Source organism: Neofelis nebulosa, chromosome 7, assembly GCF_028018385.1.
Source record: "Neofelis nebulosa isolate mNeoNeb1 chromosome 7, mNeoNeb1.pri, whole genome shotgun sequence".
NCBI classification, from domain to species: Eukaryota; Metazoa; Chordata; class Mammalia; order Carnivora; family Felidae; genus Neofelis; species Neofelis nebulosa.
This window is the reverse complement of record NC_080788.1, coordinates 61,709,287-61,736,520: the sequence shown is the minus strand read 5'-3', so window position 1 is coordinate 61,736,520 and position 27,234 is coordinate 61,709,287. Positions and strand designations below refer to the sequence as shown.

General features: G+C 51.1%; 2 protein-coding genes across 5 annotated transcripts in view; both read right to left on the bottom strand.

The window, feature by feature from the left end:
- Window positions 1–321: 321 nt before the first annotated feature.
- PLA2G4F (phospholipase A2 group IVF) lies at window positions 322–15,545 on the bottom strand. Of its 3 annotated transcripts, XM_058738095.1 has the most exons (20): window positions 14,748–15,541; window positions 13,668–13,740; window positions 12,936–13,072; window positions 12,727–12,855; window positions 12,235–12,275; window positions 11,929–11,971; window positions 11,383–11,449; window positions 9,145–9,314; window positions 8,900–9,013; window positions 8,649–8,686; window positions 8,278–8,413; window positions 6,449–6,585; window positions 5,955–6,177; window positions 4,726–4,840; window positions 4,363–4,500; window positions 4,153–4,260; window positions 2,749–2,943; window positions 2,330–2,496; window positions 1,343–1,529; window positions 322–1,050 (listed from the first exon to the last, which is right to left on the bottom strand). In XM_058738095.1, the coding sequence occupies exons 1-20, from the start codon at window positions 14,856–14,858 to the stop codon at window positions 830–832; spliced, it is 2,550 nt and encodes an 849-aa protein (XP_058594078.1). In that variant the 5' UTR covers window positions 14,859–15,541; the 3' UTR covers window positions 322–829. The 3 variants fall into 3 exon arrangements, with proteins under 3 accessions (XP_058594078.1, XP_058594079.1, XP_058594080.1); XM_058738096.1 differs by lacking the exons at window positions 12,936–13,072; window positions 13,668–13,740 and having other exon boundaries at window positions 14,748–15,545; XM_058738097.1 differs by lacking the exons at window positions 12,727–12,855; window positions 12,936–13,072; window positions 13,668–13,740; window positions 14,748–15,541 and having other exon boundaries at window positions 11,929–12,057; window positions 12,235–12,271.
- Window positions 15,546–17,166: 1,621 nt separating this feature from the next.
- VPS39 (VPS39 subunit of HOPS complex) overlaps window positions 17,167–27,234 on the bottom strand; it is a 46,272-nt gene continuing 36,204 nt past the window's right edge. For both annotated transcript variants that reach the window (XM_058738091.1, XM_058738090.1), the window contains 13 exons: window positions 25,382–25,525; window positions 24,763–24,904; window positions 24,536–24,622; window positions 24,162–24,235; window positions 23,691–23,789; window positions 22,980–23,097; window positions 22,370–22,498; window positions 21,628–21,730; window positions 21,365–21,410; window positions 20,310–20,459; window positions 20,010–20,144; window positions 19,655–19,746; window positions 17,167–18,868 (listed from right to left, as the gene is read on the bottom strand). In XM_058738091.1, coding sequence (XP_058594074.1) covers window positions 18,793–18,868; window positions 19,655–19,746; window positions 20,010–20,144; window positions 20,310–20,459; window positions 21,365–21,410; window positions 21,628–21,730; window positions 22,370–22,498; window positions 22,980–23,097; window positions 23,691–23,789; window positions 24,162–24,235; window positions 24,536–24,622; window positions 24,763–24,904; window positions 25,382–25,525 — 1,395 coding nt within the window. In that variant the 3' untranslated portion in view covers window positions 17,167–18,792. The remainder of the gene's footprint in view (window positions 18,869–19,654; window positions 19,747–20,009; window positions 20,145–20,309; window positions 20,460–21,364; window positions 21,411–21,627; window positions 21,731–22,369; window positions 22,499–22,979; window positions 23,098–23,690; window positions 23,790–24,161; window positions 24,236–24,535; window positions 24,623–24,762; window positions 24,905–25,381; window positions 25,526–27,234) is intronic.

The following is a 27,234-nucleotide window of genomic DNA, read 5'->3' as shown; positions in this document are numbered from 1 at the left end:
ACGCAACCACACACTCACTCTGCTCCCTGGTAAACAAATGCATGCTCTAGACATACCCATTGAGCTTCTGGGAATGGCGAGACTATTTGCAGGAGGGGGCAGCTGTACACCTGACAAGAGAGTGTGGCCCGAGTTTAAAGAGTAAAGCATCAGTAATTAGCAGGGAAACGTGTGCATACCCACCAGCCAGGATGCCATCCCACAGCCTTCAGGAGGCTGAGCAGAGAAGGGTGGTGAGCAGTGAGGTGAGGGAGCAGGGGAAGCCAGAGGTGAAGGAGAGTCGGCAGGCAGGAAGGTGGCATTAATGATCCAGACTGGCAATCCATGAGGTCTCCCTTTATTCTTGATAGCACTGAGCACTGCATCCAGGAGCCCGGCCATTTGCAGGAAGTGTGGATTAGACGGAGGAGTCTCTGCTTTTGGTCTCAGCTTAACCTGCTTTCACAGCTTCCAGTCTTGGTGAGGGTGTGAAGACCTGGGCCCCCTAAGGTCCTTCTGGGTTTGGGCCATGCCCTGGGGCTAGATTGTGGCCTCATCCCTCTATACTCCAGTGTAAAATTAGCACTGCTCACTCATGCCCTCCTCCTCCCCAAGGCCCCTGGGGGAGACATCCCCCCCCTTTGTCTCCCAGAAACACATATGAGAAGGGTGCAGCCCCAAAGCCAAGCTGCCGTTCTGCAGGAGCTTTCTGAGGCCTGAAGGACCTAGAGCAAGTCCCTGTAACCTGGTAAGAAGAAACCCCACAGAGTCTACCACTCCTCCCCGTACCAAGCCCCGGTCTGGGGCCCACAGTTGCTCCCCTCTCACAGCCCTCTGACTCCAGCCTGACTCAGCCGCCAGCCCTGCCCCCAGCCTGCCGTCGCTCCAGAGCCAGCCGGAGCGCATGCCTCAAGGTCTCCACATTGTTCAGAACATTGTATCGACTCAGAGCCACCAGCCGCTCAAACTCCTCAGGCTCATAGGTGAAGTTCATCATGCCATATGGAGTGTCTGCCCCATTGACCACAAAGTCCCCGTAGGCCTTCTCCTCGGCTGTTTGTCGCTCCACACCTACAGGTGGGAAGTGGCAAAGAGGCCAGGCTGGGGCATTCTGTGGCTAGGAGCGGCCAGCCCAGAAGCCTCCACCCCTTGCCCTAGGACATCTGGCAGGACCGACATCTCAGCTCTCTCCACCATCAGGAGGAACCAGGCCGGTGTGGATCCTGAGGCCTAGAAGGTGTGGAGCAGTGGCCAACCTGGGCCCTCCAAGAGGCATGGGGTCCAGGAAATCCACTGTCAGAACGGCACCCCACCACCACCCTGGGCTGTGTGAGCCAGACCCCGGCCCAGGGCCTCCCCTCACCTGGGGCCAGGTGTGTGCAGAAGGTACGGTTGACGAGGGGAAAGTGCAGCACGATGGGAGAGCGGGGGTCCTTGGCCTTGGCGAACAGGTAGCACTCACGGGGTTCCTCCAAGTCCTCGGGGAGCACCTCGATACTTGGGAAGGGGATGCCTCGGTCCAGGCAGTACTTCTCTGTCATCTGTAAGACCTGGGCAGGGAGGCCAGCTTTGGACCCTGCCTCCGGCTGCCTGAACTCACATAGCCCGCCCACTAGCTGAGTGACTGCAGGTGGGCTACATCACCTTCCCCGGCCAATTTCTTTATTTACATAATAAAAAAGAGAATAACTCTAGGGGGGTTGTGGAGATTAAGGACAATCATTAGTGTTCCCAGTGTCATTCCTCTCCTTCCCTTCTCTGGCTCCTCCCTGCTTCCTCTTAGGGGCTGATTTCAATGTCACCAGGTGGAAACTGAATGGTTACAGAAGGGCACGTGGGAGGAGGCTTTATTCATCATCTAATCCCAGGCTTTCCTTGGACCCAGGAGGATTAGGAGGAGGAAGCCAAAGATAGAAGGGCTGGTCCAGCAGCGGGACCAGAAAGCTCATCCAGATGATGGAACCCATCGGCTACCCCACAAGGTTTGAGGGAGCTGCCCCTAGAGACTCCCCAAGGGGACCTGATGGTAACTAACGGAGGGCAGACCCAGACGCCAGTCCAGATGGGAGCAAAGAATGCTATCAGGACAGGCAGGGGCCAGAACAGGAGCCTTCTCTTCACCAGTATGGGAGACTTCTGAGGACCTTCTTTGGCCTCTTCTCCCACCTCCCCCTCCATCTCATAGCCTCAGCAATCCCCCTCCTTCAGCTGGGGAGACCAGTGCCACTAAAAGTCTTCACAAGGTACCCGCTCTTGGATTAGAACCCAAGCCCTCCATGAAGGGCAATTCCCAAAGCCCAGCCAGGCCGCCCTGCAGAGAACCTCAGTTCCTCCCCACCACACACCTTACCTCGAAAGGGGCCTCCAGGGAGTAGTCAAAGGACAGAATGAGGTCCACTGCTCTCTGGGGCAGCAGGCTGAGTGGGAACGGAGAGTTGATGGCAAAGCCCCCATCCACCAGGCACAGGCAGTCCCGCATGGGAGTGAGCTGGTTGGGGAAGGTGTCAGGGTGCGTATCTGCAATAGGGACAAATGCTCACTCTTCTCTCTCTGTAGAGATCTCTCCTCCCCTTCTTCTGATGGCAACAGAGTCTCCCACCCCAGCCCCTGGCCCTGCCTCCTGGCAGACATCCCAGTCCTTCCCCATCAGCCCCTGGGCAGCAGGAGCCCACAGCCCAACCTCCAGGAACAAAGGCAGTGCTGGTCCAGGTGAGCCATGAGCTGGAGGCAAAGGCAGCGGGGGGGACCCCCAGCCAGAGCAGCACCCACCTTTCCAGGCCATAAACTCCCGGCCAGCCACATAGTCTTTGTGCAGGCAGAGGCCCCTGGTGAAATTACAGTTCTCCGCGAAGGTAAAGCGGGAGGTGAAGATGTCCAGCACGGCCTGGGAGAAGGGCCCCTGGCGGGTGAAGAGCCTGGTCCTCAGACGTGTGGGATCGTGCAGCTGGAGCTTCTGGCAGTCATCTAGATGGGAGCGCGTGGGTGAAATACAGTCAGAAGGGTGCTGTCTGTTCTCCAGTGGCCCTTATGGCCCAGGGGACCCTTCCTATCTCCCCCACATTCACCCCTCCTTCACCCCACCTCCCAAGCCTCAGACCACTGCTTCCCAGAACCTCTTTTAAATGACCTTTTCTTTCAGCGTCCCTATATTTGAAAGTTGCCTATGACAGTGTATTTATTAAGTGATAATTTATATGCCCTTTGAAAATAAAGTTGTGTATGGGGCGCCTGGGTGGCTCAGTTGGTTAAGCGTCCGACACTTAATTTCAGCGCAGGTCACAATCTTGTGGTTTTGTGGTCATGAGATCGAGCCTGGCATTGGTCTCTGTACTGAGTGGAGCCTGCTTGGGATTTTCTCTCTCCCTGTCTGTGCCCCTCCCTCTCTCTCTGTCTCTCTCAAAATAAACAAACAAACAAACAAATAAATAAATAAATAAATAAATTTTTAAGAAGCTGCTACAATCTAAAACCTTTTTTTAAAAAAAAGAAAACAAAGTTTTATATACAACTTCCAATCACAATTTCATCCATTAAACACCTACTGAGCAGTTACTGCGTGCTGGGCCCCTCCAGGGCTTATGCCTACTTAGGGGGAGAGTCACATAAAGAGATCATAAATCATACCAATGCCCCAAGGTAAGGACAATGGTGGGGTGTGCACATAGTCCTATGAAACTTGGGTGCTGGGGGCATGCAGTAGAACAGAGAAGCCCCCTGACAAAATGATGTCAGAGCTGAATCTTAAGGGATGAGCAGAGGTTATCCAGGGAAGAAAGGTAGAAAAGGTTCTGTGTAGCAGGGAGCAGCCCAAACAGGAGCCCTGAGGTGTGTGGACAGATACCCACCAGATGCCCAGTGGTCCTGGTCTGCGTTGACATAACTGGAACCCAAGCAGAGAATTCAAAGGTGCAGTCTTACTATAGAGCACTCACAGCTCCCACTGGCTTTTCTGAGGTGGGCCTTCCCCTCCTTCCCCTGGTCCCCCTGCCACACTGCCTCAGCAGATCTCTGGGCATCCACAGACCCTAAGCTACAAGTCACTTCCTCAGGACTTCTCTGAACGCAGTGGGACAGCTGAGTCCTGCACCATCCCCCTCCCTCATGCTTTGTGCCTCCACCAGGGCCCCGATGCTGGAAAGAGCAGTAGGGGGAGGTCAGGGTGTCTACCCGCACCTGTGATGTTTACACTCCCTCTGTGGCAGTCTAGGAAGCTGAGGCCCGAGCCGGCAGTCTTCAGGAAGATCTCATCCAGGCTTGCTGCAAAGGCGCTGCCCCACATACCTAAGCAGAAAGGCAAGGCCCTAGGCCCTCACATCTCCTCCAGCCCACCTCAGGGCCTGGCCCAGCCCCTGCCCTGGCCCCAGCCCTCAAGCCCAGACTCACCCTGCAGGTAGCAGATCCGGGGCTCAGGCTGGGGATGCAGCAGATGCCCCATGAAGAACTCAGAGCCAAAGAGCTCAGTGGGAACATAAGCCCCGTACTTGGGGAAGCCGACCTCATAGGGTGTGAACTCGCACCATTCTGGGGATCCAGAGTGAAGGGAATGTCACCAGGGGCCTTCCACCAGGACCCCAAGGTTTCCCCTCACACCTGAGCACAGGAGCGGGAATCTCACTTGCCAAGAGCAGGAGGCAGCAAGCCCGCTGTGCTCCAAGGCTCCCATCTATACACTGATAGCTCTGGCCACTCCCACCTTCCTACCACCCATCGCTTCCACCTGCTTCCCAGGTCCCTGCACCCAGGCACCTGCGAAGTCTTCCCCGCTGATGTTGGTGTGGACATTGATGCTGGCGTAGATAGGATAAGGGTTCTGGCCCTGGTTGACGGCCTCCTGCTGGTCAGACAGCTTGGCAGGGTTTTTCTGGTAGGAAGGAAAGGAGGCACTTGACTTTTGGGGGTCCCGTTCCTCCCACCCTCATGGCTTGAGGCCTGATACCCTGAAGAGAATGCCACGGCCCACAAGGGACTGTGGCTGCCAAGGCCAATGCTCTAGAGACAGCTAAGGACGAGGCTTTAGGCTGCAGCAAAGGTAAGGCCCCTGTGGGTTTTGTGCAATTCCAGGGGCACTGGGAACACTCCGCACTTGTTTCCCATTCAAGAAAGCATATTGGAACCCAAGGGAGTCAGTGACATTTGTTTTTTTGAGTCAGTGACATTTTTAAAGGAAAAATTGAAAACCAGTTTACTTTCTTTAAAAAGTAAATTGTTTGAAAATATGCATTCTTTCCTCAGACATGAGAAACCACTTGTGATAGATGTCCACAACGGAGAGCCACACAGTGGGCCAGACTCCGAGGGCTGAGAACCCTGCTGGGCTCTGAATAGTCTCACATACCAGCTCATACCCAGCCTGCAGTTCTAGGAGCAGCATGGCAGCTGGAACGCTCTCAAAACACACTGTGCTAGGGCTTCACCCCAGACCAGCCCAAATCAGTATCTCTGGAAGTAGGGCCCAGGCAAGGGTGTTTTTGAAAAGCTGTGCAGATGGGGGGCGTCTGGGTGGTTCAGTTGGTTAAGCATCCGACTTCTGCTCAGGTCATGATTTCGTGGTTCATGGGTTCGAGCCTAGCATGGGGCTCTGTGCTGACAGCTCAGAGCCTGGAGCCTGCTTTGGATTCTGTGTCTCCCTCTCTCTCTCTTGCCCCTCCCTTCCTCCCTCCCTCTCTCTCTCTCTCAAAAATAAAGAAACATTTAAGACATTTTTAAAAAGAAAAGAAAAGCTGTGCAGGTGATTCTAATATGCAGACGGACTTGAGAACTGCAGACCAGCTTCTCCCCTCCCAGGGGTGAGGAGCCAGGAAAGACGAAGTGGTGTCAGCCCACTCAGGGATCCACCTCTTGTCCTCAGAGAGCTCAGACCTAAGGGACCTCTTTGCAAATCTTAGATCTTACCTCAGCACCTAAGGTAGAAGTAAGTGTTGGCGGGGCAGGGGTGGAAAGGAGCTGTGTTTATTTATTATCTGCTCTTCTCTTACCTCCTGGTAGAGGAAATACTCAATGAGGAGACCCCAGATGTCGATGAGGGAAACTCTGTGGCCAGTGCTTTCCAGGCTCCCCAGTTCCTGGGCATAGTATTGTAGGCGCTCTGTGGACATCGCCCCCATCTTACTGCTGCAGACCCGAGCCTGGGCACGCTCAATGGGGCCCTGCAAGGCCACCTGGGACCAGGCTGGGTCCTTGTAGAGTGTGGAAATGCACCTGGGCATAGAGGGAATTAGGGGCAGTGGGACAGCAAGCACAGCAAGGGGAGAGAGGGAATGTAAGTGTTGGTGAGTGACCCTGCCTCTCTATCCCTTGAACCTACTGCCCTGCCCCACCCACTCAAGGAGGCCTGGGCACTCAGTGCCCCTCCTAACCCCCTTGGAGGCAGGATCCCAGCACGCCCTCAGGGACTCCACCTATATCACCAGCCACATTCTTGCCCCTTTAGGGCTCTCCTTTACTCTGCATCCTACCCCACCTCACTTACCAGGTAGATCCAGAGACCCCACTCAGGTAGGTCACAGTGTCCAGGAGGCCAAGTTCCTGCAGCCCTGCCAGGCTGCCGTAGAGGGAAGACATGGCTCGGGTTCCACCTCCCGAACCTAGCACAGCCACCACAGGCACCTGGGCACAAAAATAATCATAACATTGACCACCACTGTCGCTTATGAATTATTGCTTATAATGTCAGACATTTGTCTACGAGCCTTATCTGTATTATCTCATTGAATCCTCACAAGCAACCCAGTGGGATCCCCATTTTGCAGATTAGGAAACGGAGGCACAGGAAGGTTGGACAATGTGCCCACAATCGTACGGGTAGTAAGTGATAGGCCATCAGACTGAAGCAGTATGACTCTAGAGATGGCTCTTGACAATTGTCTCGGGATTATATGTAACTGGAAGGTATCCTGGATTTCACCCAAAACTGTTGGAGCAGGGTTTCTCAGTCTTGACACCATTGATGATTTTGGACTGGGTAACTCTTTGTTGTGAGGAGCTGTCCTGTATGTTGGAGGATGCTTAGCAGCATTCTGGGTCTTTACCCAGTAGATGCCAATAACATCCTCTCCCCCGGCCCTGCTGGTAACAATAAAGCATGTCTCTAGACATAGACAAATGTCCTCTGGGGGGGGGGGGGGTGGAGGGATGAAATGACCCCCAGTTGAGAACCATTGGGCTAAAGCGATGAAGACCACCAAGGAGCCTGGACTTGTCCCAGAGGACAGCAGTGCCCAGATGTCTCTTTGGGATCAGAGGTGCCTGGTGGGGTCAGACTAGAAGCTTTCTGGCTGCTCAGCTCTTCCATGAAGCTTTAGCTCATTCTGCCCCCAGACTTTTGGTTCCTTTCCCTGGCCTCCTTTCTTCTATCTTGAAAGAAATGCTCCCTGGCCAGTGCCCACAAGGACACTCTCCCTTCAGAGTGCTGGAGGACACAGAGCTCCCTGAGAACAAGATCTGTGCCCTCTTTACCCTCTACCTCCAGACAGGACATCTGGCACAGAACAGTCATTACCAAATGAACAGTCGGTCTTGCTCACCTTCTGAGTCAGGACTCAGAAGAGGCTCTGACTCCTGAGTACACTTGTAGCAGGAGAAAGCCACCAACTTGTTCCCAATTTACCATAGCTCTCTGCCTTGGTGTGGCCTTGCCTCTTGCTTCCCAGCCATGGCTCCTGTGGACCCTCCACTTCCAAATTCCTTTGTCTACTGTTATGGTCTGAATTGTGCCCCTGCCCCTGCAAGTCCTTATGTCGAAGCTCCAGTATGACTATATTTGTAGAAAGGGACTATAAGGTGGTTATATAGGTTATGTAAGGTCATAACAGTGGGGACTTTATCTAATAGTATCGGTGTCCTTGCAAGAAGGGGAAGAGAGAGATTCCCCCCTTATCCCCTGTACATGCACAGTGGAAAGGCCATGTGAGGACACAGCAAGAACATAGTTGTCTACAAGTCAGTAAGAGAAGCCTCACCAGAAACCAACCCTGATGGCACCTTAATCTTGAACTTCCAGCCTCCAGGTGAGAAAATAACTGTTTGTTGTTTAAGCCACCTTGTCTGTGGTGTTCTGTTGTGGCAGCCCGAGGAGACTCATATACCTCCCTTGGCCAGGGCTGTTCATCCCTCATTACATACAGGGTCCTGACTCTCCTGATTTTGCCTATCGGCTCTGGCAAGCAGGACTGCCCCTTCCTCCTCTGTTTCCCACCCTTTCTCAAGGCTTCCTGTAACCACTCGGCCACACAGTACTCTCAAGGAAAGAGGCTGGATTTGGTCTTGGTGACCCTGGGGTCCAGCTCCTCCATTTCATACCTGGCCACTGTCAGGCGCCTGGCTCAATCCCAGAACCTGCTGCAGGGCCTTGGACACGATCTGCTTCCTCTTGTCCAGAAACTCCCGTTCCCCATCACACAGGCCAAAACCAAGACGCAGGTCAAGGTCTCCAGAGCTGCAAGAGATGGAGTGGGGGGGAGGGGGCGGGTACTGGGTGACTGTTCATTGGAGGAAAGCCTTGGGCCCAGCCCATTTTTCACAGGAGCAGACCCATATTCCATTGAACCCCTTAGAAAGACCTCAGCAGAACCAGAGATGCCTTCCACCACCGGGCTGAGCTGAGTGGGCAAAGAGCCCCTACATATTCAGCCTAGCATAAGAGCCTTCCTCCTGAAGTCAGCCTTCCTCACCTCATTTCTGCCTTCATACTCAGAACCACCTCCTGGCCCTGAAAGAGACAACAGCCCCATCCCTGAGTGCCCTGAGTGGATTCTCCCACCCACAGCTCCTGTTGCTCTGGTAGCTCTGGCCCGTATGTGAACATCGTGGCTGAGCTCCAGGCCGGCCTGAACTTGACCCCCTCTGAGGCCCCTCCCCCCAGCCTTCTTTTGGTGGTCACAGAGCAAGCAGGGGTCCCTCAGGCACCCAGGCAGAGCCTTACCTCCCCTAGGGCCACAAAGCGCTGTTCCTCTTGGCCTAGGGCCAGAGAGGAGAGCAGGATACCCCCCTCACCCAGCTTGTTGGTGTGGGCCTCCAGCTCAGCACTTGGACCACTCTGTAGAGAAGAAAACACCCAAGGAACCCACCATGGTGAAGGAAAACATGCATCCATGGTGGCCCCAGGACACCCCTCTAGGATGGACTGATTCTATCATCCATCCCTTCCCAGACTATGGGCTCACTCACTTGCAGGACTGTGAGTCTCTCCCCCAGCTCCACATCCAGCCTGGAGCTGATCACTGGGTTCACGTGAAAGGTGAAGGTAGCTGGGAGGCCTCCCTCCATGGGAGGTTGCAGGGGCAAGAACTGTGGCTTCTCGTAGGCCCCGGGCACTGTCAGCTGAATCTGCCTAGAGCCTGGGAGCAGAGGGCCCAGGTAAGGGGGTGAGAGTGCAGGGGTGTGTGTGGCTCATGATGGCAGTGACCTGGATGGCAACTCCCCTTTGTTTCCTCTTTGGAGATGCCAACTCATCACCCTGCTCACCCTGTTCTGTGGCCCACAGCAAAGGCATCATGAAGGACACTCAGGGTCCTACAACATGCCCTGGTCAGAACTGGGAACCTGGGGAGGGTAGGAAACACACAATGCCTAGGGAAGGGAGAAGGGCAGGGAGGGAGAGGACTCCTTGCCCAAAGTTTATGAGGCTGATGATTTTGAGATCATGATATTAATTATATAAAATATAATTCTATAATAATTATAATGTTATAATTATCATACATTATTACATTAATTACCAATCTTCAACTGGTAGTTTCCCCATCTTTTGCCTCCATTCAAGCTCTGTGCTCATCACCTTGGGGAAGGTTTGTAGCCAGGGAAAAAAACAGATAGGCAATAAGTTGTTCTGCCCTTTGTTTCCAAAGTGTAAGACCTTGCAAGCACACAGAGGGTGTGCAGCGGAGGTGAGAGGAAGGAGTGGGTTCCTGAATAGAGGCTCAGAGGAGCAGAGCAGAGCCAGCCCAGGCCAGAAGGAGGCAAAGAGGGAGGCCTGTGGGCTCACCCTGTTCCTAGCAGCATTCTCGGGAGGAGGAAAAACCCCAGAGAGAAATGTGCATGACATTCAGACAGGGGGGACCCCACAAAGGAGCCCCAGACCCTAAACATGACTTGGGAGCAACAGACACCCAGAAAGCCCAGAATGGCAGATGCCTCAGGAACAGAGGTCCACATGAAACCCTTCTCCCAACACACTCTCCTTGGCACTAAAATGAGACCTGGAGACATGACATGACTCTGGGTGGGAGGGAATTAGAGAAAATAAGGAAAGTGATACTTCTTTCACACCATGGTTTATGGATGGAGATTGATATGTGTTGTTCAGAGTCAGAAACAATAGACCCTGGAGTGTCACAGACCTGGGTTTGGTTCCTGGCCTTATCACTCTCAGGCTGTGTGACCTTAAGCAAGTTTCTTCTTTGAGCTGGAGCTTCATAAATTAAGAGGATATAGTTGTATTTTCCAGGGTTGTTATGAGGATTAAAAGATAAAAGACATGTGAAATGCTGAGCACAGTGCCTGACTCAGAGTAAGTGCTGGACATTTTCTGGACAGGACTCATCCCATGGGCTCAGACCCTCAGTGTCAGAGGAGACCTTAGCTGTCACACAGCCTCTGCTGCACTTCTGCTTCTGCGTCTGAGTGGATACCCTCTGTGGCACACTATACCCGTGGCCTCAGTTCTTCACTTCTGGAATGCCCATGCTTTGTCATGTGACTTCACTTCCTCCCACTGAGAGGCCAAAATGTTAGTTACTGACTATGATGTGACCAAAGGCTTGAAAACCACCTGCTCATCTGGGCTTGCTCTCATACCTCTGCTGATGCCTTAAGAACACAACCAGTCCAGGGCTCCTGGGTGGCTCAGTCGGTTGTGTCCGACTTTAGCTCAAGTCATGATCTCATGGTTTGTGAGTTTGAGCTTCACACTGGGCTCTGTGCCGACAGCTCAGAGCCTGGAGCCTGCTTCAGATTCTGTGTCTCCCTCTCTCTCTGCCCCTCCCTTACTCACTCTCTTTCTCTCAAAAACAAATAAACATTAAAAAAATTAACAACAGCAAAAACAGAACATGACAAGTCTGCTAGTCACAGAAGGTTGTTGAGGGACATATGGCACAAAGCCAGGTCCCTCCTGCCAAGCCCAGCCTAGATCATGATGCATGAGCTCAATAAATGCTTCCTGTTGTCTGCCATTGAGATTTAGGGTTGCTTTTTGCAGAGCAATAGTTGGACTGATACAGCCTCTATGCTTGAACACTTCCAAGGAGAGGAAATTCACTACTTCCAGAGGCGAATCCACCCCATCCTTGGTCAGTTTTGAGTGCTAAAACATTAAGAACTTTCCGCCTCAGACCCACCTTCTTGAAATCAGCAGCCCAACCCCTAGGAGAGAAGGCAAGACCCAAGGTCATGGACCAGACTCACCATACTCTCGATGTGGGGCTGTCCCACCTTCCCTGAGGGTCCCCTGGATTCTCAGACAGGGCTGAGCCTGAGGAAGACAGAGGCCTGTGGGAGCCACCCATTCACAGGGCCCCACACAGGGCCCAGACCAGGGTGGAAGGAGGGGTCTCTGGGGCAGGGCCCAGTTAACAACCTTCCCAGGGCCCGTGCCTTGTGGGTAGGAGTCTTCTGTAGCAGCCTCCTTCCCAGGACTCAGAGGAAGTGGCCCTGGTGGGAAAGGGGAAGGAGGAGAGGGGCTCTGATAGTGATGCCTTTGGTAATCCCAGCAGCCAGGGGCCCAAGTAAGTGATGTGCTGTGCACAAGGTAGGATGGTGGGCTTCTGAGCTGTCCACTCAGATGTGGGATAGCTTCTTGCCCCTGGTCCCTGGAGATGCCTCCCTAGCACATTTCCCCTCTCAGGAGTGCTTGAGTGTCCTTCACAGGCAAGTGGGCATGATAGGCTCAGTTGTGGAGTCTGCAAATGCCCCCCAGCCCTGGGCAGCCCCAAGCTCGCCTTCCCTACTCACCACCAGGACTCCATTGGTGATGACTTCAGACGCAGGCACCTGGCTGCAAAGGATGAGGGGCTCATGGGACATCCGGCTCCCCTTGAGATGGCTGTTACTATAATATGTGACTGAAGCAGCTGAAAGAGCCTGGGGATCATGGCCAGGTTTGGGGGTGAGAGTGGGCTTGTCACCAACACTCAAATGGGTGACTAGACTAGGACATTCCCCCACAGGCCAGGCCAGCGTAGGTCCTGGTGATTGACAGCTGGAGCTGTCCTGGAGTCTTGGTGTAAATGGAAAGGTATAGGCACCACCTGGACTCACCTGTTCTCCAGAACAAATTCCACCTGCAGCTCCTGTGAATCCTACATGGATGAAGCAAGGAAGCATCCATTTGCAAAGGGCTCTAAAAGCATCAGAGACTGTCCCTGCCCCCTACCCTGCTCAGCTCCAGGGTCTAGAAGAGGTGACCATTGTTGTGGCTTTTCATGGGCACAGGACAAGTAGTAGCATCTTCATGAGAAGCTTCATGCCTTCAAAACTGTGTTCCAGGCCCTGTTCTAGACACTGAGGGTTCATCAGTGACTAAGACAGACAAAGTGCTCTGCCCTCAAGGAGCTCACATGTTGGCTCCACTCAGGGAAGAAGTATTTGAGGGGAACCTTTGTAGGGTTTGTAGGGTTAGTGGTGTAGGATAGAGAGGGGCCTGTCTTGGAGGCCTGGCCTGTGCTGACCAGGAGCCCTCACCTCGGTGTCCTGTGCCCAACTTCCTCTCCTTGAGTTCAATTCATTGCTGGCACAGGTGTGGTGGCTCACCTGGTGGTTGAGTGGGAAGATGTGTCTGTACGGTTGGCCAGGCTTGAGGCTCCTCAGGTCAAAGAGTAGCAGGGAGAGCTGGTCACTGCCCAGGATGTCCTTATCACAGAGGGTGAGCTCCAGGACATTCTGGAAACAGGGCAGGCAAGAGGTGGGAGCCTGATGCAGGGCAGGAACATAGGCAGCCCTCTCCCTCTGCTGGCCCTCACCTTCACAGCACCATGGATCTGGTAGTGGAATGTCTCATTCCACTCAGGGTCACTGCAGTTAGCCACCATCCTTGTCTGGGCAGGGCTAGGGGACGCAGTGGGCAGGCGCAGTTCCACGTAGCAGTCAGCTTTGGACACTGCAGGTGGGGTGAGGGAGGGGTCCTCACTCTCTAGCTCTTGTTGCTGAATAGGTTGCCTGGGGAAGGCTGGGGCAGAGGGGAAGGAGCCGAGGAGAATAGAAGCTGCCTGTTTGGGACAGGGCGACGTGGGGAGAGCCGGTGTCCCTAACTCCATCTGGACAAGTTACACCACCCATTCAACTGAATCCTGTAGTGGCCAGTTGAAAAGACCACGTGGCAGCACAGATAGTTGAGTAATTCCCTAAAAGAGCCTGATTCATACAAAGAACTCTCCTTCCATTGTGAGCACTGGTGTGGAAAGCTGCTGGAGAGAAGATGATTTCTGGCAACAGTGGGCCTCACATGCTCACTCAGGCTGGCACTGCTCCACTTGCTAGTGTCAGAGAGGAGTCCATGGTCCACACAAGTCTCCCCTCCAGCCCCTCCTGCCTGCCCCGGGGCTCCCTCACCAGGATGGATTCCCTCCACAGTCACCACGAGCCCCTCTGCCCCTCTCCAGATACACACACACACTTCAGGCCAGCCCCTGCTGAGCTCTGGGGAGGCCCTAGGGAAAGGAAGAGAAGAAAGGGTGGAATTGGGGGTCACTCACAGAGATCTGTGCCCTGGATATTTCTGGCCCTCAGCACCTTCACCTGGAGGTCATAGTAGGGGTGGGTTTCCCGCTGAAACAACAGAACTCAGGAACTCAGTTCCAGGAAGCTGGGTAGGGGGCCTGATCTCCTCCCTGCAGTAATGCCCAGCTTAGTCTTCCCCCTTCCAGTCACAGAGCAGGAGCCTGGCCCAAGGTCACTGATGTCGCTGTGCCTGGGAGCTGAGATGTCTTGGCAGGGTCCTGGCATTGGGAGTTCAGCATGTTGGTGATGAGTTCAGGCTGGGTTCAAAGCTAAGTTCCACTAGGGACTAGCTGAATGGACTTGGGCAAATTACTGGATTTCCCCATGCTTCATTTTCCCCATCAATAAACGGGGGGTTACAACCTCACAGGGTTGTGGGGAGTTTTAAATGAGAAGTTGTATAAAGTGCCTGGTCTAAGTGCTTCATACATGTGGCCATTGTTACTAATTATGGTTATGAGGTACCACAAACTGGCAGCTTCCCTGTCATGCTGCTGCTATAGCTTGGGAACATAAGGGAGAGCTGGAGTGATGTACTTAGATTAAATATTAGTCGGGAAAGCTGTAGTCCATCCCACACACTGGCTAGCTGACAAAGGCCACACCTCCTAGAAGGCGGCAGGTGAAGGGAAACCAGGTGTCATCCAGCTTGGACTGGTCCGACTAGTCACTAAGGAGACAATAGCTTGGGCCAAAGAGAGATAACAGCAGGCTGCAGCCTCCTGGGAGTGAGGCTAGCCCCTCAAAATCCCAGCAAACACCTTCCTCCTTTCCCCTGAGGGGCTCTACATCCAGGCTAGAGCATTCTGGGCAAAGCCTACAGCTGTACGTATCACATGACCTCACTCTCCATTCCTAATTGGGGAGGGTGGGGGGTGGAATTATTTCCAAAAGCCAAGGTCTTGGCCAATCACTTTAAGCTCCACCAGGCTGGCTAGAGCAAATTGGTCCTAGCTCGGATCAAAACCCAACCCTGGGCTAGCCTGTCTTCAGAGGGGACTGAGCTCCCAGGACTCCTGCAGTCCACACGCCCCGGGGAAGATCAAGTACTTTACCCTCCATTGCCTCCACTGAGGTCCCCTCTTGTCTCTCTTCCGCAGCAGCACTGCTCCCAGGAGGGGCAGCCCCTTGCCTGCCAGCCACCTTGGCCAGAGCGCCCAGAGCATGGCCAGCCAGACCAGTTCTCAGCAGGAAGCCCTGCCTGCTTTCCAGAGCCACTCTGTTCTCCTCTGGCTCCACTCACTGCTAACTCAGGTCTGACGGTAACACCAAGGTGGGGAGGGTGGAGCTGGCCGCTCACAGGAGGACTCGAGGACTGAGTTGGGTGGCCTGCTGGGGCTGGAGGTGGAGTTTGATATGCTCCAGGAAGTGGCTGGGGCCCAATTCCCTCAGGCAGGAGGCACTTCAGTCCCTCTCCAAGAGGATGAGGAACTGGTACTCTGGCTCCCAAACCCAGCCTCTGGTTATTATTGAGCTGCTCATGGAAAATAGATACCTAAGTCTCACCCCCTAGATGATTTGATTTAGTGGGTGTGGGTCGAACCCAAGTGTTCATATTTCCAACAAGCCTTCTAGACAATGCTGATGCAGCAAGCCCAGGGAATGGAAGCCAGTAAGTTCTGCCTTGGGGCCTCCGCTCCTCCAGGTAGAAAGAAGTCCTAAAACCATCTGCCTTCCAAGTCCCACCTTCCCCATGTTTCTTAAGCAGGAACATGGAAATCTCCGGTTCAGTTTTATCTGGACTCAAAGGTGTTTCTAATCTTTTGTGGCCTCCCTCATTTATTCTCCAAACACAGACAGTCTGCTGTGAACCAAACCTGCACTAGGCCCTGGAACCAAAGATGAGGAGGACCCATCCATATCCTGAGGAAATTCATAGCAGCTTTTGGCCAGGGCCCTCTTCCTGAATGGGTAGATATACCTGGATGGTCCGGGTATACAGATGGGGATACAGTCAGGTGGTATCAATAGTAACAGCTAAAAAGCAAGTCTGCCTATCCTTAAGCTACTAGAAATAAGGCTTTAGTTCAGAGGGTCCTCTTTTGACCACCATAAGCCTCAGGTTACAGATGGTACATGATGTCCCCTTTTCTGTGGACCACGACACTCTAGGTGGTGTTTTTCCACCCAGGCAGCTTCCAGAAGAAAAGATTTCTGGGGCAGTGAGCTGATGGGAGATAATTTCTATTCTTCAACCAAGACTTAGTCATCTCCACTCTCCTCCCCAAGGCATGAGGTGGAGACTGAAAAAACAACATCCAAAAAAGAGGTGATTCAATTCCAAAACGAACACTGTAGGCAAGTTGAGACCAGAAACTCCCAGAAAAAAAGGGGATGACTGCCACTGACCAGGCTCCAACAGGAGGGCCTATTTCTGCTTAATTTGAGCCATGAAGCCAAGACCTGTGCTGAGGTCTCAGAAATGCCTTAGTGCCGCCCCGTTGGTGGTATCCATGCACAGCATGCAGGGGACCCGTGGATCCACACCAGAGGGGCATGAGGAAGGGCGCGGAGCTGGCTGGGGCGGACACGGCAGTCTGGCGTCCGTCTCCTGACTGATGTATTTTCTGGGCTGTACAACACTCTCTCCTGGGAGTCACAGGTCCTGTGCCTCAATAAAGCCATGCTTCTTAGTTCCAGATGCTTTTCATTCTCAAAGAACACTCAGGATGACCAGAGATGGCTAAAGAGGGGGACAGAGAAAGACCAAACAGCCTTTTTGGAGCTGGCCAAAATGGACCAACCCTTCTCCGCTTCTCAAACATCCTTGGGTATATGTTTCATGATTCTCCTGGTCAGCAGGAGCTGCAGGAAGAGGCCATGAGGCCCTAATATGTGAAGTGCCCGGGGAGACAAATGGGATTAGCTAGAGTTCCTGTGTGTCCAACACAACTTGGTGATGTCAGAAATGTTCTATACCGTGCTATCACACCATCAGCCACCACAGCCACACTAGCTGTGCTGGATGGCACAGATCGAGACACACAGGTGCCACAGGTGTTCTACTGTCTTTTCTCTCTTTGTCACGAATTGGCTTATTCTTCTCAATTCTTACCTAAATCAGTATCTTCTCATTGTTATCTCCATCATAGGACGCGTGGAAAAGAGACCCAAACAGGTTGGTTTCTTACTTTATGATGTTTATTATGAGATCCTCAAGAGTCATTACAGAGTTTCATGTCTAGCCTTCTCCACATCTCCATAGAGGGCAAAGAGGGTCCAGGGAAGGAAAAATGGAGTTTGGGAAAGCTGGATCGTTTATATATTCCAAAGGAAGAAAACACGCATTCTTTATTCTATTGCTTCAAACACATGTGCCACACAGGTCGTGGGAATGGAAGATACAAACAGAGCAAGCCAGGAAGACTGGGTCTGCATGGCGGGGCGAGCTTCTGCACAGAGGAGGGCCGGCTTCATGACTTCACTGCTGCTTCCAGGGGAAGCTCCTCCGAACCGGTGCAAACAGGTCCATGGGCTGGCATGACCAGCTGGGCATGGCTCTCCTGAAGCGCTGCTCTGTCTCCCAAACCTGAGCAGTCCCCATCTGCGTGCATGATGCCGAGGGCACGCACTCTGTCCCTGCAGACCCTCCATGGACAGCATGCCCGGGAGGAGCCTAGTCTACTACACCAGTACGTCAGCCTACAACAAAGGCCCAAAATGGCACGGTGCTGCGGGTTAAAAAGAACCGTGGCATGTCAAGGACAGGCTACTAAAACACTGTCGGGGCTGGGCACCATCACCCACCCTCATCACCATTAAAAACACAGCAGCAACAAGACTGTGCGTTGTAAACCCCATGGAGGACAGGACACAGGGCTCCCCGTGTGTCTGCCTGCAATCCTAAACACTCCTCCTGTCTGTCTCGGATACCCGCGGGGGTGGGGAGTCTCCCTGCCCCCTCCATGGATGTGGTAGGGAGTGACTTCACAAACCCATGTGCTGCTGCCACCTCCTGCAACGCTCTTGGCTGTCCCCGGGCACCTCGCAAGCGTGCCTGACATCACATCCCTGTCAGTTCCCGATGTGAGCAGTCCTGTGTGTGGCAGAGACCCACCCACCCGCAACAAGCCAGCTGGAGAGAACAATGGCCAGGCCAAGCTGTGAGAGGTAATCGGGCCGCACTGGCTGCAAAGGGAAAGGTGCCCAAGGCACAAAGCTCTCAGCCCACAGACTAAACCAACCTGCCCTGGGTGGCTGGTGGGTGAACCAGGAGCAGGAGGCCCCTCAGATGTCTAAGAGATATGACAGACCATCCTTAGGGCCACCGTCACACCTGGCCCTGATGGACGGAGGATGACCCTCTCCTAAGCCTCTAAGCATAGAGCTCTCAGTCCAAGGAGGATCTATTTACAATATACCTGACAATCAATTAACGGTGTATACTGGAAACTGAGACCTCCTCTTGCTTCTCATTTTACCTTGTTTAAAACATTAGTTATTCCCGGTGTCGGGAAAATGGGAGACAAAGCTGGGGTAGAGCAGTGAAGGGAGATAAAGGAAGAAAATAAATAGCGAGAAAGAAACGGAGACTAAAAACATAAAGGGATGAGTGGGGAGCCTCCCAGGGAGACAGAGGGAGTGGTGACTATGGAGAAATGACTGTCATCACCTAGAGAGCCAGTGTCCAGCCTGCGCAGTGAGAAGAAACCTAGGACTGCTCTCCTTCCAGACCCCAGGCCAACTGCGCAGGGGGCTCCATGCAAAGTCCTGCATGTGCCTTCACAGAAAACTCTGAATAAACAATCTCAGGGTTATGGACTCTTGAGACACTTTCCTTGACCAGGTGATTGGTGTACAAAGGCAGGACACTGCCCTTCGTCACCTCCTCCCATCCAAGCAGGTAGTAAATTCTCTGCAACTGCCTGCAACATAATGGTATATAAGGTATAGCTAATCTCTTTTTTCTATCAAAAAGCTGGTAACACCAGACCACAAGTCTGATAAATTCAGAGATGTGCCAGAGCTCAAGGTAGCCAGTAGTGTCCAAATGGGGAGACACCTGGTGGTGGAAGCAGCCCCTCATTTCTAAGGCCAGTGCTCCTTCCCCTCTCTGGGATAGCTGAACTGTCCATCTGAAGAATTCCTGGCATGCTGGGCTCAGGTGTCAGCTGGGTTTACCTCTTTGGAACAGAAGTAGTGCACGACCACGCCATTGGGGTATCTTGCAAATGCACTGTAGGGAGGGAAAGCCACTCAGGAGTGAGGACCACCTCTAAGAGAAGGCGCCTTACCCATATGCGACCCCAGAAGCAGCCCACCCTAACCACGAGGAATGGCCCACCCTGAGGGTCTTCTGGATTTACATAGCCACCATCTCTGTCACATAACCAAACAGAGGATGAGCTCCATGCAGTTTGAAGGCATGGGAATATTTCTTATTAAATCATCAATGTGCAAAATGGGGCAGATGGAGCAGGACACCGGCCTGAGTTAGCACCAGCTTATGCAGATGTGACAATGCTCATTAGAACAAGTTTCAGGCCAATTCTAACAAAAGACAGAAGTAAGGTCTTTTTGGATTCTTCCACCCACATAAGAAAAAGGACAAAACACCATGCTTTGCAGGAAAGGGGATGGATTAGAATATATGCTTTGAAACACAACGTTGCTGGCTCAGGATTTTACTCAAGTCTTTTTCTTCCTGCAGAGGCACATCCTTAAAAGATAAGAACTTTCTGCCCACATACAACTCACACACACCCACTGGCTACATCACAACGCATAGTTGCCAGAAGGGAAAGGCTTTATAGGCAGAAAATCAAGAGCCCCATGCCATTTCAAGTCTTTAAATCCTCAAGCCCAGCCGCAAAACACAACATGGACTGCTCTCTGGAGCCTCAAGAACTAACCATGGCCAAGAGTCAGCAGCCATGCTTTCCCCCTCAGTTAAAGGGCAGAAATCCGTCCCGAGCCTGACCACTATCAAGGCTGAAACTGCATAGCTGTGAAGAAGGCTCACCTGTTCCCGATCTTCTTCTTACACACCATGCACACCTTCTCCTCGGTGATGATGCACTTCACCTGCTGGTGTAAAATCCTCTCTTCCTGGACCTGGGAGAGCAGAGTGACTGGGAGAGAAGCCCCACCTTCCAGCACACAGAACATCAAGCAGAGGCTGGCTGGGTCTCACCTCCCAGCTCCCACAGAGTCCTCTAACTACAACACTTGCAACTAAATGTCAAGTCGGTTATTGTATCGGTTTGAGCTATGGTGTTAAAGCAACACAAAGCTCTGCTTTTGTCTACAGGGCTATGTGGTAACTATCTCTCATACTAAAAAGTATAGCTGCACCTTAGAGTTGGGAAAATTCATACCCTCAGAAATTCCGCATGGAGAAGGTTCTTGAGCACTTGATTGAACCGTTTCTTTTGTGCATTTTCTTCCAAGACCTTTTCCAGAAAGATGCGTATATCATTAATCTGAGTGTTTGCTGGGAGAAGGTTGATGGCCTAGGGACAGGAACAGAGATGGGAACACGGTGAAACAGAACAGAAGTAAGCCTGAGGAAATGTCTGAAGCCACAGAGCTCTCGAATCCCAGTCCATTTCTCTGTCCTCTCCTCTCATTCAATGCTCCCCCAAGTGCCCTCTATCTTCCTGAGAAGAACTCCTGACCTTAGTGGTGTCCAGCTTGCTGTGGTGCAGCTCGAGGACCTGCAGGGCAGCCTGGAGGTTGGCTTGTGGCTCCAGCAGTTCCAGCTTGATTGGTCCCAGGCAGTGAACACTGGGGGGTGACAGGTACATCCGGAGCAGGGACAGATACACCTGTGTCTCATACAAGTACAAACAACATACGTCAGGCTGGCAGAAAGCCTCCCAGAAACCCCCCAGCATGACCACATGTAAAAGTACGAGGGGTTAGTCTGTGGTAATAGCTGACAGGGGACACTTAAAACTCATCATTTTTCACATTTTAAAAAGATTTTGGTAAAGTCAGTCAATTGCAGATGTTAAAAATTAAGGGCTGTTTTTCCTGAGAGACAAAACTCAAATGCCTTATATTTGTTAAGCATTACACTACTGACAAAATGCCAACACTGCAAAATGACTCAAAAAAGATCCCTCCAAGGAATCTGGCTTTGAGGCTGAGGCCCTATCACATTTTGGCAGAGAAGATGAACCCAAGATGAGATGTCGTAATTTCCTACTGGTACCAGTAATGCAGGATTTCTCATCCTTAGCACTCAAGATTTGCAGCCGCATAATTCTTTGTTGAATTTTAACACTCTGTTTAGCAGCAACTCTGGCCTCTACCGCCTAGATTCCAGTTACCTCCATATCCCTAGGCAGGACGATCAAAAGTGTTTCCAGACACTGACAAATCCAAGTGCATTCTAGACGGCGCACGTAAGTGCCCCTTATCACAACCATTAGATGTTCCTTCTCAACAGGCTGATGACATAATTTACCATTCAAGCTAGGACTCTTTTGAAAGTAAAGGGGCAGGGACGCTACTTATAATCACGTGGATGACAATAAGCCAGAAAATATCCCAAGCAAACCAGGATGTACGGTCACCCTGCCTCTTCCTCAATAAACACATGCAAAACCAATCAGTGATCTTAGCAATTCACACCAGTGTCACCTATGGCCAAATTAGAGAGGGTGAGGTGTACTCTGAGGGACAGTGAAAAGCGCACATGCTCCCTGGGGCCAGGGTCACTACTTACATCTTTGTTGCCATCTTTATTTTGGTCATAATGTTTGTGGCAGTACCTGCAAGGGAGAAAGTGGTGAGACAAGGCCGGAGCAGCCATGTCTAGACAGAGGTCATCAATGCTGCCTCCTGAGCAGCCTCCTGATGGCTTCACAATCGGGGACCAGTACGGGAGGCGGGGGGGTGGGGGGGGCCTTCTTAACCTCTCCCGCCTCTCCTCTCTCTGTGGGGCCAGCTGTTAGACTCCTTGGGTCGTACGTGGCAAGGTCAACGTACTCCTCAGCCATCTTTGTGTCCTTCAGGATGTGGACGTAGATGAAGAGGGCTTGCTCATGCTTCCCCATGCGCCCCAGCAGCAGTGCGCGCTCTTCTAAGAGGCCTGGGAGGAAGAAGCAGCATTAAGTAGCCATCGCCACACCATGTAAGCACAGGCCAGGGGCTAAGCTGTTAGACAAATGGGTGGCAACATTTTTATTACTTGGGATTTTGTCAAGAACTGCTAAAATTTAAAAAAGGGTGGAGGGAGATATTTTAGGAGGTACTTTATCCCATCTGTTTTGTGATCACTTCTAAAATGGGTAAGAACCCTCACCGGAAGAGACCAAGTGCATGATAAGTAAGCACCGACAATGTGCCAAGCACTCCAGCTAAAGAAAGTTAACACTTGGTCTCTTTTCTCCCGGAGCTTACACATCAGACAAACATGTCCTTTTCAGACAAATTATGCCAGATCACAAATATTGCTAAATAATGATCTTGACCAAGAACATGTACTGATGCAATAAACAGGTTTCAACCTGGCCATCAATTACCAAGTGGTTCACACCCAAAAGAGACTCCTCTCAGTCATGGTACAAAAGTGAGTCTTCAGATGGGACAGAACAGCAGCACTGGCCTGAAACACGTGGTTTTTTCCAGACCCAAATTTTGGGAAGACTAGGGCACTGGGGAAAAAGGGAAGAGGAGTTTTTGCATTGCCTTCTGCTGAATGGCTTCTGGCCATAAGGCAGACACTCACCATCAAAAGGGAAGTCACAGATGAGCCGGCCTGGATCATAGTAGCCAGAAATTTCCAAGAATATAAGGAGCTTCCGTCGATATTCTCCCAGCTCACCTTCTTCTTCTCCAGCAGGAACTGGAGTTTTGCCTTTAAAGAAAACCAAATTCAATATGAAAGGATGCTATGGGGCAGCAATGTAGGGTCATCAAGAAAAACGAATGATATCACCACAATAATCAGAAAGGGCCTCCGCAGTGGGTTCCAGTTGGACTTTTCTCAGTTTATGGTCTCTACGTGACCCCAAAACATCAGCTTGAGGTACAAAGAAAAACAAGCTGCTCAAACACCCTTGTAGGCAAACCTGTTTCTTATCGGCACAGCTGTCATCTTGCAGACAAACCTGTTCCTTCCCCCACCCACAAGGGTGATGCTCAGAGATGCCCAGATCCAGACAAGGGCTTGAGTCTCCCCTGCTGGGTCACTTAGCTTCCCTGGATCCTGAGGAACTTCCCACCATCTGGGCCTGCAGGGAAGAGTGGGGTCTGCTTCCCTATGCCACATGTCACCCTCGGGTCCCCAGGTCACTTCTAAAGCACAGGACCAACTGACTGCCTATGAGAACTGGTACCTGCAGGGAAGGACAGGAGATACTCCTTCATCAGACCTTGCACCTTCTCACAGTACAGCTGAATTAGGCAGTTGTGGAACTGAGAGCCTGTCTCCTCCCAAACGTGGATGACATGTTCCTGAGGCAAAACACAGGTCAATCTGGTACCCTCTGCACTGTGACTCAGTTCCGTCACCCAGTCTCCCTCACATTTGTAAGGCCCAACAGGTCCCATCAGATTGTTCCCTAATTAAGCGATAGCTCTTTTAAAACCACCAGGAAGTTTTGGAATACAACCTACAAACATCAGAGATTATTTTCTTGATTTGCAATCTAAGCTCCTTTATTAATTTTGTCCCATGATCCTCTAAACTCTCACATCAGCCCACGGAGTTAAGGTTAAACAGCTGCATTCTAGTACTTAAAACCAATGTGGTTGTCCTGTGGTCACTGCTGAGTGGCTGTACAAACGTGGCTTAGAGAAGTTTTTCTCGAGCGTCATTCTTTTATTCCTCTGTACTTTACCTAGATTTAGAAGGCACTCATCAAAAAATTACATTTCCAGCTTCATCTACCAAGATCTCTTTCTTCAGAGGATGCTGAAATCATCTTCCTTACATTCTTACCAATCCCAAGTGACACAAGCCCCAATCCAAATTGCCCAAGAACTAACCCATGTGGTCCTGGATCCCATGTTTAAAGGTTTTTAGTTCAGCCCAAAAAAGATCTTACCAGATAAGGAATAGCCAGACTCTTAAAATTCTCCACCAAGAAGCCAAGCACTCGGTCTCGTGGCAGGGACTCTACCTCTGGGAGATCTTCGGTAAATATCTGTGGGAACAAACCTGAGTTCCAGTGGTGGAACGATCTGTCTGCATTGCCACCAAACACACACACACACACACACACACACACACACACACACACACACACACAGGTGGAGGGGTCAAGTGGACTTCTGAAGGTGGAAGGGTGTGCAAGATGGCACCTGTAGCTAGTGGGACAGCCTAGGTCGCAGGTCCCCCAGTGTCTGTGCAAGGCTCTCTGTGCTACATTACACTGCTGTCTCGTATTTCCCAGTCTACTCCTCTGAACACCAGAGAAATTGCATGAATCCCCCCTCCCCCTTCATCTGCCACTGCCCTAACTAGAATCAGGACCAAGCATGGTACTAGATAAACCCAAGACACCCCTGTGACCTACCTTCAGGCCATCCTCTGGGAAGTCTCGCAGCACCCACACTGAGTAGGAAAAAATCAAATGCAGGTTTTCTGTGCCTGGAGGGGAAAGTCAGCAGGTGAAGTCCACCTGCCCATAGGACCGGGAAGGCAGGTGCACAGGTTGCCCCAGAATTTACTTTCCAGGGATAGTTCTGTCCAAGCACCAGTCACCTAGGGCTGCTTGGCCCTACTGGGCTGTCACAGTTCCACCACAGGAGGGCTTTTACCCCAAAGTAAAAACAAAGCTGGGCGAACACAAGAGAGAGAGGGCACTGACCAGCCACAATCAGAAATGGAGGGAGACTGGGTCCATTGGAACACAATCCTTTCCCACTTCCCTTTCAAAGCTGGACTTACCCAAATGTTGCAGATACTGCACGGTCCTCTCATGGCCTTTCAGAGGGGAGTTTGCTTTCTTGGACTGGTCCACCAGCACCTGCAGAGCTGGCCATGAAGCCCAAAAACAAGGTCATAAGCCTCTTCCAGAAGGTACGTCCCCATGGGAGAGTTATCACACATCAGTAGGCTTCCCCAATCTACATGTAAGAGACCCTCCCAGATGAGAGGAACCCTTGTCCAGCCACCTTTCTCGTGGAGCCCCTTCTTCTCATACAGGATTATCAGTTCGCTGTACTTGTGCGCCTTCTTCAGCACATGCTCGCTCTCTTCGATGTGGCAGTGATTGTTCTCCAGGCGCAGCAGAGGGGCCACCAGGGCCACGTTCGTCTGCAGATGAAGCAGGACTTCAGCAGAAAGTCCTGCTTCATGGAGGAGCCCCCGCCCCACCTAGCCCAGGCCTGCCTCAGGCTGAAAGGCCAGGGTGTTAACACAAGCAAGGGAAGGCAAACCACCCCTTTTCAGGACTACAGGTAGTGGCTTTTACGGCATCATGCTCGTTCACACAACAGATGTTAATGTTCTGGAGGGGAGTGGGGGAAAGAAGGTGATGCATTCAGGAAACACTGCCCCCATCCACCCTGTAGCACTAACCCCAATCTTACCAGAGACCAGCCCACTGCAAATTCTGGGGCAATATCTTGCCTTATCCTTTTACTTCCAAGAAGCTCACAGGTGTCATGAAAAGACTAGGTGGTTCCCATCATCAAAGATTTCACTCTTACTAGTGGCAAGTACCCCAAAGTAGCATTTTCCCAGTTTCAGCAGACTGGGAATTGTTGGTACCCGAATGCCTGGAGGACTCACATGCAGGTAGCACTTGAGCAAGGTGGTGTCAATGATTTGCAACAGCTTCTTCTTGGATTTAATGGTGGGAGTGCCTTCCATAAGCGGGGAGGTGCTAGACTGGTGATCAGAGTCATTCAGCTTCTTTACCAGTTGGCTTCGTTTCTGCGAAGGCCCAAAACTGTAGGGTCAAGGCCAGGACTAAATCATCCTTATCACCTGAGCTACCAGGTAATTCCAAAGACCTCCAAAACAGTTCACATACCCACCTTGATCTCACATTAGGACTTAATTTTTATTAGGGATCAAAACAGATGAACGCCAAATTCCCACAGATACAGTAACAATTATTGATTGGGTAGTTACTGCACACCAGGCACTACGCCAAGAACTTTATGTTATCCTATTTTAAATCTAAAACAAATACAAGTATTATTCTCCCCACTTACAAGTGAAGAACCCAAGGCATGGATGTTACATCTCTCACAAGCAGCAGAGGCGAGTTTCAAATTAGGGTCTAATCCCAAAGCCCATGTTCTTCTTCTTCTTCTTGTTTGAATCAACTTTATTGAGGTAGAAGTAACATACAATAAAATGTGTCCTTTAAAAGTATGAGATCCATTCTGACAGACACACACGTGCATGTAACCACGACTCCAATCAAGGAACAGAACATTTCTATCAACCCGGAAAGTTACCTTGCGTTCTTCTGAAAGGATCCCACCCCTTACACCACTGATCTGATTTCTATCGTGAGAGATTAGTTTTTCCTATTTTAGAACTTCATATAAACAGAGTCATCTGGTTTGTATTATCTTGTGTCTGGCAGTGCCCACAGTCTTATCTGCTCCATCATCTCTCTGGCATAGTAACAGTGTCAGTTAACTTCACACATTCCAAATCTCAGTAGAGAAGTCCAGGGAAAAGTGTGTGCTTGGAGTCTTAATGCAAGACAGTGGCAACAGAGAGCCTTCTTTATCACCACGGGCTTAGGAGACAGTCCACCTAGGAACGTTTCTCACTTGGCACAGCCGCATGAGCTCTGCAGGGTGCAGACAGAGGCATGTCTGTATGTTCTTTGCAGGCCACCAGCCACAGCTGGATAGCCCTGGAGCCCAAGGTCAAGGAAATGCCAAGGCCATGCATGCCTGATCAGACCCAAAGGACATTTACTAACCCAGAAGCAGGTGGCTTACAATTGCCTAGCAGTAATTCTCAGGGCCTGGCCAGGGGATGCCTTACAGAGGTCTTCAGAATATATAAGGGGAAAACATTTGCTAAGTTCTCTGACTCTGGGTGAGTGCCCAGGAAATTAATAGTAACCCTTTGTGAGAGAAGTTCAGGGTGAAAAGTCTTTAATGGAAACATTAGTTTCAGTGTTTACTTGAAAATTTCACTTACCAATCCATAACAGTAAACTGAAAAATAAACTTAAATCTAAATACTCCCTCTAAAAAAAATCATGTTATAGAAGAATACTTATTGATAGGAAAGAACTTTCTCAGTATACAGCCAGATTTTTAAAAAGTAAGCTAAATTTTAAAAAGTAAGCTATAAAACAACTTTAGTTTGATATCCACTAGCAATGATAATCCAATAAGTAAATTTTTTAAAAACTGAATTCACAAATACATATAGGAGCATACCTCAGAGACACTGTGGATTTGATTCCAGACAGACCACTTCAATAAAGTGAACATCTCAATAAAGCAAGTCAAATGAATTTATTTCACACTGCATACAACGGTATGGTAGTATTATGTCTAACAAAATAATGTACATATCTTAATTTAAACATACTTTATTGCTAAAAAATGCCAACTATCATCTGAGCCTTCAGTGAGTTGTAATCTTTTTGCTGGTGGAGGGTCCTG

Excerpts from the sequence above, each read along its gene's own strand:
- PLA2G4F (XM_058738095.1), bottom strand. The coding sequence starts at position 14,858 with ATGCTCTGGGCGCTCTGGCCAAGGTGGCTGGCAGGCAAGGGGCTGCCC. Across the intron at positions 12,856-12,935 it reads AGATCCATGGTGCTGTGAAG|AATGTCCTGGAGCTCACCCT; the intron begins GTGAGGGCCAGC and ends CCCTGTTTCCAG. Across the intron at positions 1,051-1,342 it reads CTGCACACACCTGGCCCCAG|GTGTGGAGCGACAAACAGCC; the intron begins GTGAGGGGAGGC and ends TCCCACCTGTAG.